We start from the raw sequence: 15,358 nt of genomic DNA, 5'->3' as shown, positions 1-15,358 counted from the left end.
CGTCTGGCCCGGTGGGAGTCCTGCTTTGGGGAGTGTGATGACACCGGGGTATGAGTGCCGCCCCTTCCTGGCCGGCGCTCCACCGTCCAGCCGCCCTGACTGACCGCCTGCTCTTGACACCCCCCTCAGCCGACACTGCACAGGGGTGCTGAGGCCAGCGGCTGAGGCTTGGCTTCTGCGGGGCTGATGTATGGGGGATTGGTTCAAACCCATGTGCTCTGCAGGGCCTGAAGAGAACACAAACCTTTTCAAGGTGTTGGTACGAGAATTATATAATAATTCCTAAATTATTTTCCAAATTTGTCATCAAGTGTCACCGGTAGACATCTGTAGGGGAAACTAGTTTCCAGGGGCTCAAGCTGACTAACGCCTGTTGCACCAAGATTGTTTTAGTTTCTGTGCCTAGGTGTACAGGGAGTACTGTTGCCTAAGAAACCTCTCTTGGAAGCAATGTTTCTGCGTCTCTTAGAGCGCTGGCTGGTTTGCTGTGCATATAAGTTGGGGCAGCCCCAGCCCCCAGTGAGGCCCCTCTAACAGAGATGGAGACCGCTGGCAGACGCTGTTTTACACACGCCAATGAAAATCTTTAAGCTGTCAAACCCAGAGCTCCTCAAACTGGCTCTGAAATTATGAGATCAGCATTTATAACGTTGTCCCTGAAGAACCTGCCAACGTCCAATATTGTGATAGGCTAGAAACACAATAACCCCTCTCTTCCCATCCATCGCTGCTGGTTTCATTCCGCCTGGACTTCATCCTGCTTTCACGGTAGAAAGAAAAGTCTCTGGCTGTCCCGTTCCCTATTTCTGCCTACAGAAGAGGGCAGCTCCGTCTTCCTGGAGTTTCAGAAAGAACTTGAAATTAAACAAATGGAGACAACTCCTTAGATTCGGCATGTGATTTTACCTTTATTATTTTCCATTCATTCATTCATTCATTCACCACAAATACTGATTGTCAACAACATTCAAACCCTCTTCCAGGGACTGAGGAAATAGCGTTGAATAAGAGAGAAGCCCCACGTCTCCTGCGGTTTATACTCTGCCAGGGGGGTGTCAGACCCAGAACTGTTGTACCTTGCTGCCAACAGAAAGCCCTCAAGCTTACCTAGTCTCAAAATGTACTTCTCACTCAACTCTAGAGACAGGAAAGTTCTGGACGATTTCAGCAGTTCAGAGACATAATTGTCAGACATCGTTGTGGGTGAGGGGCTGGTAGTTGTTGTTTTCGTCTGTTCTGCCGTCTTCCTCTTCCTGGGGTGCTTTGTGGCTTGTTTATGTCATAGCTGTTAGGGCATCATATGTAGGAGTGATCATGTATTTTGGAGAAAGAAAGACTGTTTTTCTTTTTGTCAGCAGAGAAAACCCTTCCCCACCCACCTGCGGTGGTTTTGCCTCACCCTAATTGGCCGGAATATCACTGAACACCCAGACCCACACCTGCCCTGGGCTGGGGAGAAAAGGGGAAGGGACCTGTTGTGGTTCCTGTTTCAGTACCCAGGGCTGGACTAGGATTACCCTCTTGGCACCCACAGCCACCTGGAGCAGGGTCTGTGGCTAAGAGAGTCTTGCTTTTGTTACACACGTGGAAGGGGAGGCAGCCTGCAGGGTCTGGTTCCTCATGCAAACAGACAGGTGGTAGACACAAAGATGGTAGAGGTGGTGGGGCACGACCAGGGCTGGGCCCAGTGAGGGCAGGTCAGGGTGCCGGCACAGGCCTCTCTGAGGCTGAGATGCTGGAGGTAGTTGTAGCCACAGTGCATGGGAGGGTTGTTTCAGGCAGAGGGCAGGGAGTGCACAGTCCTGGGAGAGATGAGTCTGGTGTGTTTGAATGGGGAGTGACACGGTGTGGCTGTGTCCCCACCCACATCTCATCTTGAATTGTAATTTCCACAATCCCCACGTGTGGCGGGAGGGACCTATGCTGTGGGAAGTGAGTGGATCATGCGGGTGGTTTCCCTCTTGCTGTTCTCATGGATCCGATGGTTTTATAAGTGTCTGACATTTCCCCTGCTTGCACTCATTCCATCCTGCCACCTGTGAAGAGGTACCTGCTTCTCCTTTGCTTTCCTCCATGACTGTAAGTTTCCTGAGGCCTCCCAGTCATGCTGAACTGTGAGTCAACTAAACCTCTTTTCTTTAGAAATTACCCAGTCTCAGGTATTTCTTCACAGCAGCATAAGAACAGATTAATACTGGGGGTGTCATAGGGGAGGGGCGATGGGGAGCAGCTAGAGAGCTGGTAGAAGCCAGAGAACAGAGTGGGCCCACTCACTATGGGACTGGAATACCTGTCACATCCCAGCTCCCCTGGGAAGCTGCTGGGACAGTTTAGCAGAGGAGTGATATAATCTCTCAACAATGCTGAAAAATACTCACATTTATCCATTCACCTTTTATTCAATAGACATGTGAATGCCCTCAATGTTCCAGGCATCGTTCTGGGAGCTGGGGATACACCAGTGAACAAAACAGGCACAGTCTGTGCTTCCATGGAGCCTGCTAATGGGAGGACGCAGAAAATAAGCCAAACACATCACACTTAGCAGACATGAGTAAACATGTGCTATCATGTCAAATGCTCTGGAGGAAAAAAAAACAATAATCCACAAGAGGGACTTGGGATGGGGCACAGCTTGAAGGAAATGGCAGGGGCGACTCCCTGAAATGCTGACGTCAGAGTCGAGACCTCAAGAAGTTGGTCGGGGAGCAAGGAAGCCTGCAGAAGGCCAGCCCGGTCAGAGGTGGTGAATGCCACAGAGGGCCCAGCCCCAGAACCCAGTGCAGTTTTTTACCAAAAGGTGGGGTATATCAGTTAGAAAGCTTTTGGTTTCATGTAGTGAGATGAGAAACTGACAGATAAATACAAATGACCAGAGACGGCGTGGTCTCCCTGAGAGGCACAGCAGTGGAGCAGCCTTGGCGTTGGTTGAGGCTGTCACCTGGCAATGTTGCCGAGGACATTCCCTCTCCCAAATCTGCCCTGACACCCTCCTTCTGTTTTCTTGGCCATGAGGCAGGTTCCCCTCTTGGTCACAGGAGGGCTGCAAGAGATCTGGACATCTCATCCGGATGCCACAGTGCTCAGAGGACACAGGAACCCATCTCTTAGTTTCTTTGGAGCCAAAAATACCTTCCCTAGAATTCTGCTAGCAAATTTAATTAATGGATCATTGTTCAGAATTAGATCATATGCCCATGGCTAAACCCACTGCTGGCAATTTAAACTGGTTTAAATTCATCACCCGGGGAGACATGGGTACTGGGCACCAGGCAAAATAATCAGTATTAGGCAGTATCTGATAAGCCACAGCCAGCTTCACTAGCCCTCATCTCCCAGTGATTCTGCCATTATTGAGTAGCCAGGTCCCATTTCTATTTAAACACCTGCTGTTCCATCAGTGCAATTTTCTTATTAATTTTCTGAAACAAGCAGTCCCAGGGAGATACTTTATAGTTTTGATTTATACCTGGGTTGGCAGATAAAATGTTTGTTTTCTTTAATCATCCTCTAAATTTCCTGGTGGGGAAGAAACATTTAATAATCCAATAACAATAAGAAGCTATAAACATAAAATGCATCCTCCTTTATATGTGACCTGTCTTTTCCTCATGTCACCGTGCATGAGAATTAAAAGGCATTAGCTTTGTGGTGGACTCATCCCAAGGACCACAGACACACGCCACTGTGCCCAGACGAGGCGGGGGCGGGGGCAGCTTGCTCTGGTGCAGTTCCTGGTTGGAGCCATCACTTTGAAGGAGACAGGAGGAGGGGCAGAGGCTTCAGCCCTTCCTAGTGCTCCCGACTTTTGTGTCAAAATTGACATCTTGGTCATTGCAGATCCCGGAAGGAGGGGTCCAGGCACCTGTCATGATTGCAGGCCCCCAGGAATGGTAGAGTCCAGGTGGGAGCCAAGGGGCAAGTTTCCCCTTGGCCACTAACAGTAGTGGGGAGAGAGTGAGAAGGGGCTGTCAGACTGAGCTGAGTCAGGCTGATGGCCAGGTTCTGCATTTGTGCCCAGAACAGAGAGGCTGATGAAGGCTTTGTCTGTCTGCCATCCAACCGCTGGCTGTTCCTACCTCACATCTGGGCAGCCTCTGTTCCCTGACCCCAGAGCATGTGTCTCAGTGAGGTGTGTAGCCTCTGTTCTCCAACCCCAGCGCGTGTCTCTCAGTGGGGTGAGCAGAGGGTCATGTGGGCATAGGACTGCATTTCTCCCTGGCAGAGATCCTGGTATCTGATGGGCAATGAGAGAAGAGACATTTGTGTTTTTCCTTATACAAATAAGTTAAACTAAACCTATTGAAAAGAATGGTGATGTAGGTCAAAGCTGAAATTAACGGACTTATTTCTCCTCTTTCTCCTCTCTTGAGAATGCCAATTCTTCAAGTCATGGGCATTTCATGCTACTCATTAAAAGAAGCAGAATACTATCACTTAAATATATATTTTATATTAACATCAGTGATGAGATTTGCAACCTACCTCTAGCCCAAATTTGGAACAAAACCGAAATGCCCATCCAGGGTGGCTGGCTTCCAGATGGCTTTGGAGCTAGGAATTTCGGAATGAGGGTAAGAAATGATCTCGTCTCATGCCGCCCGCGTGAAGGATAAAAGTACTGACCCTGAAGGGCTTCAGGAGCACAACACAGAGTTCATGTTAACACTTCCTTTTTCTAATGCTACAGAGCAGTCCAGGGCTCCAACCAGGTGTGCCCTCCGATACTCTGAGAAGCAAGATGGCCCCTGAGAGCTGGGACTCTATCCTCAGGGTCTGCGTCATCCTTTCCGAGCTGGGACATTTGCCTGGCTTTTTGCAGCTCACCCTTCGCAAGCCTCGGGTAGGAAGGTGTCCACTCTGATGTAGGTCTCAACTCAGCCCCCAAGACACTGACCCAGAGCTTGAAGTGAAGATCTTTCAGCCCTGAGAGTGCCCTAGTTCTACAAATTTAACATGCATAGGTAAAAACAAGCACTTACTAATCCCTCAGGAAGCCAGCTTCTTGTACACATCATCTCTGGGTGAATGTTTTACTTTTCACCAGCCAGCTGCAGCAGCAGCTGCATTAGGAGATTCCTGGCTGGGTAACAGGTCCTTTACTGAGTTCACCTTTCTTGTAACCTCTTGGGGCTGACCCCCATCCCCACATTTTTTTTCTTTTTTTTTTTTTTGAGACGGAGTCTTGCTCTGTCACCCAGGCTGGAGTGCAGTGGTGCCATCTCTGCTCACTGCAAGCTCTGCCTCCCGGGTTCATGCCATTCTGCTGCCTCAGCCTCCTGAGTTGCTGGGACTACAGGCTCCTGCCACCTCGCCCGGCTAATTTTTTTTGTATTTTTAGTAGAGATGGGGTTTCACGTGTTAGCCAGGATGGCTTTTGGTTAGAATGTGATAACTTAATTATTTGCCAGAGTGTGTCAGAGACTTTAATTTCAAAAACAACATTTCAAAAAGATATATTAAGTTTGTGTGACTGGGACGGCAGGTTTTCTGGTATCGAAGAGGCTATTTGGAGCCAAGGGCAGCAGGAGTGTGCGGTTCCTGACTCTTATGACAGCTGGGTGGGGTCCTCTCTCTGGGACTGCTGGACTCGCTGGGGCCTCTGTTAGAACACGTTACATATGTCCCTTTAGAGAGAAATTTTGTTTTATCTTCTATGACTGAAAAGCATGTAAGCAATGAAAAAAATAGAACCTAAAATGATCTCTGTGAAATAAATAGGATCTTGTAGCCCTTTCTTTAGGAATGAAAAGGGAAAATAGGGCAGAGGGAGAGGATGAGAACCGGCAGAATGCTGGCCTCCTGACAGCCTCAGGGCTGCGGACCGGCACATCCCTCCCACACCCCCTCCTGCTGGCCTCCTGCTTATCTTCCTCATTTTCCAAGGAGTCTTTCCGGAGCCCCAAGACTGTGCCTGTGCCCCATGACAGTGCCGGCGGACTCTGTGTCTTCCAGTGTGTCACTTGACAGGGCCTGAGGAGGCCACCACGAAGGATTCCACGTGCCTGACACTCATGGACGGGAGGGGCGGGGGGCTGGGGAGCCACCATGCAGCGTAAGGTTAGCTGAGTGGACGGGAAGCGAGGAAGGTTGATGTGGGCTGTCTGGGGTCCTGCGAGTCCACAGGAAGGGGCAGTGGGTGCGCTGACCCAGGACTCTCCCATCTCCCGTAACGCACCTCCCTTGTCTCCTTCATGCCACTGAGAAGCTCCACTTCTTGGTGAAAGCCACGGTGAAGGACTTCTGTGTGCAGCAGATCGTCCTCCTTTGGGGTGGGGGCGGCTCCGGGAGGTAGGTTCTCATGGTGGCCCTAGCTCTATTTAAATGTCCACCTCCTCTGCTGGATGAGGCTGGTGGTCTGCGTGAGAGGGGTCTCCTTGCCCTACACCCAGGACAAGGATAAAACCTGGGCAAAGCAGGCCTTGGTCAAGCGCTGCTGAACGGCACGCATATGTCAATGTTTATGAGCTGTTTATCCGGATTTGGATCTGACACCCTTAGGGACAGGTGCCCTGGTTCCCACCGCAAATTCAATAGAACCTCGGAGCCACCTGCTCCCATGAGCCCGGCAGCCGCAGCAGCCAGGGCACCTGCCCTCTTGGATGTCAGCCCCAGCTGTTCAGGACTTAACCTGCAGTTTGCCACTCATGCTAAGTGGGACCAGAGAGTCTATTTTTTTTTTTTTAACACTGAGGCAAACTTTCGTAGCTTCATGAGGTGGATTGGAGATGAGTTGACCTTTGGTGCTACAGGAATCTAAATCCTGAAGTCCTTTGTGTCCTTTCCTTGGGCGGGGTGGGGGTAGTGGTCACACCCTCTGTCCTCCTGCACACACTCCTGTTCCGATGAAACACCTCAAATACTTGCTCCATACAGCCCTGCAGTAGGAGGATGGGAGGTGTGGACGCTGCTCCATACAGCCCTGCAGTAGGAGGAGGGGAGGTGTGGACGCTGCTCCATACAGCCCTGCAGTAGGAGGATGGGAGGTGTGGACGTTGCTCCATACAGCCCTGCAGTAGGAGGAGGGGAGGTGTGTGCTCCATACAGCCCTGCAGTAGGAGGAGGGGAGGTGTGGACGCTGCTCCATACAGCCCTGCAGTAGGAGGATGGGAGGTGTGGACGTTGCTCCATACAGCCCTGCAGCAGGAGGAGGGGAGGTGTGTGCTCCATACAGCCCTGCAGTAGGAGGAGGGGAGGTGTGGACGCCGCTCCATACAGCCCTGCAGTAGGAGGATGGGAGCTGTGGACACTGCTCCATACAGCTCTGCAGTAGGAGGAGGGGAGGTGTGGACACTTGGCAGCTGCTAGATGAGATTCGTTTCAGAGACCGATGGAGAGACGGCCCTGCAGTGTGATTGAAGTCACAGTGTGCTTCTTCCTACTGACTGCAAGAATAGCTTTCTCTGCCAAATGTCCACAAAGGTGACAGAAAGGAGTAAGGTCATGGGTGTTGCAGCATGAGAGCCACAGGTCACGGTGTATGCTGGGGTAGGACACTGCAGAAATGGAAGACAAACCACAGCCTGTCTCAAGCCCGTTGTTTTCTCTCTCCTTCCCCTGCCTCCCCCCCGCCCGTAGGTATGAGCAGCCAAAATGTGACAACACGGCCAGGGCCCACCCAGCCAAAGCCCGGGACCTGTACAAGGGCCGCCAGCTACAAGGTAAGTAGCACCCACAAGTGTGGCCCAAATCCACAGGCCCCATCATGAAGTTTCTTGCAAATGTAGAATGAAAGAGTATATCTGACCATTTTCCAGGTGGCCTGTCTGACTCTGGGGCCTCCTGCCTCCTTGCAGAGGGCGCTGAGTCCATGCAGAGAGACAGGGGTCCAGGAGCCACATGGGGAGCACCTGAGGGGCTCCTCCCTGCTGCTATGTATGGAAGGTCAGACACGGAAGAGAAAGAAAGGGCCGTCGCAAATCAGATCACACAGCACCCCAACATCTCTAGATGTTCCTGAACCCCACAGCCCAAAGAACCCTTTATTGATTCTACCTGTGTTTCACTGTCATTTTCTGACATTCCTTTTGCATTGAATCAACAGTTTATGAAGCTGAAGTTGAGGTTTTAAGAAAACATGAGTTGAATGTATGTATTGAGTTTAATTACAAAGAAATATTGGAATTAAACAGGTGAATTAAAATTTAAAATAATTGAAAAATGCAGTCACAAAAAGACGTCATGGGGTAAATTTGACATCATTGAGAAGCTTCAGAGCTACTTGCTGTTTGTTTCATTTTGACCTTTTTTTCTCTAAATATCTCCAGATCGTGTATGTTTAACCAGCGTCTCAGAGACATGAAAATCACACTACCGTGTACTTTGTTTACAGTGCGTGCTTAATCTTGGTCTCTCGCAGAAACTGGATGAATTCCTGATTAGTAAACTTTCGTGGTTCCTGTACTATTTATACTGTCATTGATAGAAGGGTTTTAAATTGTAAAAAGTAAAGATGTTCGGTTTGTAAATGAGGTCAGAGGACAGCAGAATATCCACAGTGTATACATTTTTCATTGCTACGTGTTCGTAGCGATTCCACAACATTAGTAATGAAAATGCTTGACACGGGGAAGCAGAGGGCAGAATGTGGTTCCGGGAACATGCAGCGCGGCTGTTCTGCCAGCTCCTGGTAAATACCACGCTGTTGACTCACTTGGCTTGTTCGGAGCTGTCTTTGTCTTCATGGTTTCCCAGCCGTGTACCTCCCCAGTGTCTTCCTTGTGAGGCAGGTTTGAGGAATCTGTTGGTTCTACTATTGTTTTTTTTTTAAATCAGAGTATGGTCCTTGTGTGAGCCATCAACTTGCTTTCTGTTGAACCAATCAGCTTCTTTCTGGATCTTGCAGGTGAGGGTGGGGGAAGAGATCATGACAGTGTGAACACGACACCCGTCCATGCACATGCCTAGTGGAGGGCGTTTTGCCTTTGACACCGTGTCTGCAGGCTGTGCTCAGCTGCTGGCTGAATTCCATCCCCCTGATGGCCCTGTCAGGAGGGAGCTCTCCTCCTCCCTTATCTGGTGTGATCTCTTGTCTCTGAAGTCCGATTTTAACATTGGTGGGCAAGATGTTTCCTTAAAAGACGTAATGAACTTCCCACGTGCTTGCTGCATGGAAAGCCCTCAACAAACATTTGCTGGTTTTGGTTGGTCTTGACCTTGTCACGTAAACTTCAGTCTGTCTCTTGCCCCTAGGGTACTTCTTGAATGGTCCAAGACTCTTATTTTTTTTTTCTATAACACAAAGTTGCACGACTCCTAAGCCAAGCTGCACTGTGGTCTTCACACATGTGGTACGAGTGCAATTGATGGAAGTCACGTTGTGCTTCTCATTGGTAAAAGGGACCATGACAGAGGGTAGCTTCTGCTGCCTCTCAGGAGTGCACGTGGTAGGAAGACCTTTCCTTGGTGGGATCGAATCTGTGTCACTCCAGACCCAGACTACTGATTTAAAGATGACACAGTCGTTTGCCCAGTGAGAACAACTCGTCCCCAATATTGAGAAACACGGAATGATGTCATTGTCTTCTCTGAGTGTCAGACGTGCCGTTTGGAGAGAGAGCATCCCACACTGTGAGGATGGGCACGTCAGGGCTACAGAAACCATGCTCCTCTCTGCTAAGACGGGAGGAGAAGGATGGTTAGATGCTCACGACGAAGACGGCGTTTCCTTGCCTGCACCTCAAACGAAAACCAGGCTGCTGAGGCACCGAAGCCGCGTGACGCAAACTGTGCAAAGGTCAGCTTGTGCTGTTGCTGTGATGTTTGGGAGTGCGCTGTTCATGACCACTTAATTATTTTGATTATTTGGAGATAATTATCCTTATTAGGAAAAAACAAGTAGGTCTTAAAATAGCTCCAGGATAGAGGCTGTTCCTGGTAGAGAGGAGAAACCTATTTCCAAAATAACATGGCAACATCTGAGTAGAAAGATCCTTCAAGTCCCATGTAGGCTGACATATTTTCTTCTTAAAAGGTACTGTTTTCTTTTGAAGTTGCTTTTCTAAGGTTTTGCCAATGAAGTTCCTTTATTTTCCATGTAAAGCTGATAATATTTTCCCACAAAATTCACTTATTTGGGGTGAGCCATGTATTTGTCACCAAATACTTATTCACATCTTATGTAGGACACTTAGCAGGTGTTTGGCAGCAAATGACCACTGAATCTTTGGAGGCCATCATTTTATTATATGGCACAGGAGATCAAGGTCTGGCTTAAGAGGCTACATAGTGAGGACTGGGTCACCGTTTTGACTTTTGAAGATTCTTTCATTGGTAGGTTTCCTCCTGGGACTATCACATCCTGTGTAGCAGAAATTCTAAAAAGAGGCACAAAGCCACACCTTCCTAACCACACCTTAAACTGCACCTTCTTAAACCACACCTTCCTACACCAGATCTTCTTAAACCAGACCTTTTTAAAAACCACACCTTCTTCTTGGATAAGTTCACCTCACTTTATCTTGCCCTGGCATCTCTGATCACACTCTGGTTGGAGTTTTAAATAACAGGGTTACTCTGTCTCTCCAGCCTCCCCAGCCCCCTGACATCCTCCCAGATCCTCTTGTGAGGCTGGAGAACCACACACTTGCATTGAGCTGTGGTTCCTGTGTCGGGGCCGTGGTGTGTCTCTTGGGCCCTGCCATGGCTCCCTTGTCCATGCCCCACCATGGCTCCTGTGTCCAGGACCCACTGTGGCTCCCATGTCTGGCCCCGCTGTAGTTCCTGTGTCCAGGACCCACGGTGGCTCCCATGTCAGGCCCAGCTGTGGCTCTCGTGTCTGGGCCCCACTGTGGCTCCTGTGTCTGAGCCTTGCCGGAATTCTTCCCTCTGCTTGAGCTGTATCTCTCTTAGCCCCTGTGGCTCTCATGCATCCTTCAGGGTGACTTCCTTGGGATGCCCAGGTGGCTGGCCACTCACATGCACCTGCCCAGCGTGTTCCCACCTGTTGGGGCACATTGTGTGGTGTGGGTGTGGACTTGCAGGCTCTGCCCCATGCCTCACAGGGTTCCTGGGGAGGTAGAGACTGCATCTCTGTGTTCCCGGCATCTGCGAGGTGGGAACGAAGGATGTAGGTGGTTTTCTTTTCCTACTAGAAGACCTTTTCGGCTAATCTGTACTGGGTGATATTGGTAAGCTTTGACTTACTAGCCATGTGGTTTTGCTTATCTAGGGCCCCGCAGCACTGGTCTTGAATGGGCTTTCCAGTGTGGGGAGAGGATGACCTGAGCCTTTACTTGAAGAGTGTCACTGGGTTCATGATCTCCATCCAGGGAGAGGGTGACCTCAGCCTTTACTCAAACAGCAGTGCTGGGTTCGTGATCTCCATCCGGGGAGAGGGTGACCCCAGCCTTTACTCAAAACAGCAGCACTGGGTTCGTGATCTCATCCGGGGAGAGGGTGACCCCAGTCTTTACTCAAATAGCAGTTCTGGGTTTGTGATCTCCATCCAGGGAGAGGGTGACCCCAGCCTTTACTCAAACAGCAGCGCTGGGTTCGTGACCTCCATCAGTCCTCAGGGCCCCTCCTGCTGAGTGAGAGAGGAAAGAGCCAGCACAGCCCCTTGCTTGCTTTAGCTGTGGCACCAGCTTCATTTGTGATTCAGGCTCGTAGGCCCTCAGTGCAGCAAGGCAAAAGGCCATTGGCATGACCTTCGCAGAGAGGAGATGCAGGCGAAAGACAGAGGCGCAGGGAGATGCACCTGTCCAGAGCAGAGCGGGCCGAGTCGCCGGCGGGTTCAGGGCAGGAGCATTGGCCGAGGGGAGTTGGCTCAAAAACTTACAGTGGAGACTTTGATCTAAAGTGAAGTCAAAATAAGTGATTTCATGGCCTAGAGTGCAGGCCTTCCTCTCACGTTTCCTGATCATGCAATTGTGTCTTTCTTCCTCAGATGTGGTTTTTCCGGCCGACTCTCATTCTCAGGAGCAATCTTAGTCGAATGAGCAGACTGGCTTTCCTCTGGGTGTTGCTTCGTTTTGGTCTACACTGGCGGGGAACACCCCCGTTTTCCTGATCATGACAAACTGCACTGCGTGCAGTCTGATCTCACTCTCGGGCACTGTGGTCCAGACTTCCCCGAAGGCAGCACAGGAGCTGGGCCCTGGGGGTCAGGAAGGTGCAAGGGAAGTCTGACGTCTTCTGGGAGCCGTTCCTTCCTTCACCAGCTCAGGGGAAAACTGCACTGTCTTTCTGTGGGTGTCCTGGTGTTGGTGGCTCAGCAATGGCACCAGAGTGAGGACAGGGGGTGGCATGAGGAGCCCCTCAGGGAGCCTGGGCAGGGCATGGCCCCTCTGTTACTGCCCTGTCCCCCAAGCCAGGGTCCCCTCCTGGGTCCCCAGAGCTTCTCCGCCTGGCATGCAGTCTAGCAAATGGTCTATTTTGGTCAAACCGCCTCTCTCCCAGGTGTCTCTGGAAGCTCTGTAGACCCAGCAGCCTTCACGAATGGTCAAGTCCTCTCCCTCAAGGGCACGGGACAGGGCCTCTTCACATCTACAGCCAGGAGCGTCTCTTTTCTTGAGGCCGCAAGCAATTGCCAGCTTAATTACAGTCTTGGACTTGTGTAGAAACCTTAGAGGCAGCCACTGGATTTTTCAAACACGATTTTAGCACTATTCTAATTTTTTTCAAGATTAATTATGGTTTTCTAAGAGAGTATATCATGATCCTTACCTCGCCCTAAGTGGAGCTTAGGACATTTTCCAAAAGGTAATTAGACCAGGAGCAACACGTTCCTGCCAGGTATCACGTGACGCGTAAGGACCTCGGTGTTTCCCTTTCCTACAAAGCAGACAGGAGCCGGCCAGGACCTCGCTTGGTGGCCTTTGAGAGCCTCGCAAAGGTGACATGAGGTGTCAATATTCTGCCTACTGAAAATGTCAACTTCTGTGATCCCTGCTGTCAGATCAAAACTGAATTTACAGACATGAGTCTTCTAAATTTCAGTCGAACTGGGAACAAAACATAATACTGGAATCCTGGGGATGTGAGTAGCTGGGTGAGCTGTCTGCACTGTGTGCCCATACAGGCTCACGCCAGAACCAGCTGCTCAGGGCACAGGCTCAGATGCTCTGTGAGGCTGGGACAAGGACTGGGTGTCGAGGAGGCTGGGATGCGAGGCTGTCCGTGACAGAGGATTTTTAACCTGGCATTCTGCTTTTGTGAGCTGTCTGGTGGCATGATCCCTAAAGAATATCAACTCAGCCTCTTGGGTATGGATGGGGAGTCCCAGATACAGCAAGAGACCATTCCACATGGCACCACTGGGAAGAGAGAGCTGAATCTACAGTATTTTATTTTTTGATCAGTAAATTTGATGTCTAAATATGAAATTAAATTTGCAGATTAATAAGATTAGTAACACTTTTGAAGAAAATTGCAGTTTTTAGGAAGCATAACAGTGAAATGGACCATTAAATCAGTTTTATTGAGGAAAGACTGCTGCAAATAAAAACTTAGAAGAATCACACATACAATTGCCATCCCAGAGGCTTCATGAGACAGGAACAGCAGGGACAAGGGGTGCCGAGGACTCAAGCGGTTGGTAAAAGGTGGTTTTCACCTTTTACCAGTGTCTGTGGGAGCATCCTGAGATGCCGCTGCACTGCGGGGTTGTTGCAGGGAGCTCCTCCCCAGCAGATGAGGGAGCCTGAGCAGGTGCAGGGGACACAGGTGAAGCGAGCCTTTCACTCAGTGCTTGCCTTTTCTCCTGGGAAAAAAGGGGGCCAGGATGCACCCTGCAGAGGGCACATGAAAGATGAGAACTACGAAGGAGCGATATGGCTACTCTTGCAGCAAGGCCAGCAAAATTCTCAGTGGGGTTTTATTACAATATTTCCTTTAGTTGATATTTTGTCTCCATGTTTAAGAGTGAGGAGACATTGGAGAAGGCTTGGGGGAACGTGGGAATTCATCATTCTCAAAAAAACAAGAACAGGAAAAGATAAATAAACAAAGGCTTTTTATTGTCCTCAACATGTAGAGGAAAGATTAACAAATGTCTAATTATGTACGGGAGGGTGCTGGGCGCTTTTTCTGTTTATTAATTGACACTTCGACGGCTGGGTGTGAATAACCGAGTGGGCTGGCTCTTTCTTACCGATGCGCTGGGCAGGGGCTTTTCTCACACACAAGGACGGGTCTCCCAGGGGCCCAGGGGACTACATTCGTGGACTCTGGAGACAGGACAGGAAACTGGAGCCATGGTTTCTCCCACGCCTTTTCAAGCAAAAGTTTAGGACTCTGATGGGCCAGGGGCACTCTGCTCTTGTCCCACACTCACATCTGCTTGCACAAGTCCTGTCTCTGCTCCTAGCTCTGCGGCATCTCTCTGGCTGCCCTGCTGCTTCCTCCAGGTGAGTTTCCAAATAGACTGTAAGTAGATTCTGATCCCCATCCACGCGGCGAGAAGAAGTGTCTGGAAACCCCAGACCTGGCCTGTGTTGCTTCCGATGGTCAGGGTCTCCTTGCTCCAGATTAAATGTGAACTGCTTGTTGTGACCGATGGGACCCCTCCTGGCCTGACCGCAGTGCATTTTCTGTTTTCTTCACTCTGCCATGCATGGGACTGTGTCTCACCTGATGGGATGGCCTGCTTGGAGAGGTGGGGGATGTGTCCAGTACCTCGCTGAGAGGCCACGCCTCCAGCACACAGGGCACAGGTTGTTTCCCTGAGAGGCATGCTGACATGGATTGCCAAGTGTATGGGGCCTGCCAGGGATAAAATAATCTGAGATTGTTAATCCACCCATTTATTTCCCATCCAAGGAAACAGATCTGTCCTATGGCGTATTATTAGCGCAAGGCCGGCTGCGTGGGAGTGGCCTGGACCATTGCCCGGGGCCCAGTGCTCCAACAGGACCCTCGCTTTATTGTTGTGCTGTCACCACCATCAACTAATTAATTTTTAAATGCGAGGCCCCCATGCTCCATTTCGCATTGGGCCCTACAAACCAGCTGGTCTGTATTACTGACAACACATGGCTTGCAATTCATTGGGCATCCAATGGCAAAGAGCCAGCGTAGTGGCATTAAGAGGCATGTCGAGGAGAGGCGGGTAGTGGCATTAAGAGGAGAGTTGACCGGGTGCAGTGGCTCACACCTGTAATCCCAGCACTTTGGGAGGCCGAGACTGGCGGATCATGAGGTCAGGAGATCGAGACCATCCTGGCTAACACGGTGAAACCCCATCTCTACTAAAAATACAAAAAAAAATTAGCTGGGCGTGGTGGCGGCATCTGTAGTCCCAGCTACACGGGAGGCTGAGGCAGGAGAATGGTGTGACCCTGGGGGCGGAGCTTGCAGTGAGCAGAGATCGCACCACTGCACTCCAGCCTGGGCGACAGTGAGACTCCATCTCAAAAAA

The 15,358-nt window shown here is 50.2% G+C and overlaps 1 protein-coding gene across 3 annotated transcripts in view; it reads left to right on the top strand.

The window, feature by feature from the left end:
- SMOC2 (SPARC related modular calcium binding 2) overlaps positions 1–15,358 on the top strand; it is a 222,244-nt gene that overhangs the window by 157,585 nt on the left and 49,301 nt on the right. For all 3 annotated transcript variants that reach the window (XR_004442684.1, XM_033234195.1, XM_033234196.1), the window contains exon 9: positions 7,579–7,661. Coding sequence is in view for 2 of the 3 variants with exons in the window: in XM_033234195.1 (XP_033090086.1) it covers positions 7,579–7,661 (83 nt within the window). In the remaining variant the exon portion in view is untranslated. The remainder of the gene's footprint in view (positions 1–7,578; positions 7,662–15,358) is intronic.

This window comes from Trachypithecus francoisi, unplaced genomic scaffold, assembly GCF_009764315.1.
Source record: "Trachypithecus francoisi isolate TF-2019V2 unplaced genomic scaffold, Tfra_2.0 Lachesis_group15, whole genome shotgun sequence".
Lineage (NCBI taxonomy): Eukaryota > Metazoa > Chordata > Mammalia > Primates > Cercopithecidae > Trachypithecus > Trachypithecus francoisi.
This window is presented reverse-complemented; position numbering and strand designations above follow the sequence as displayed.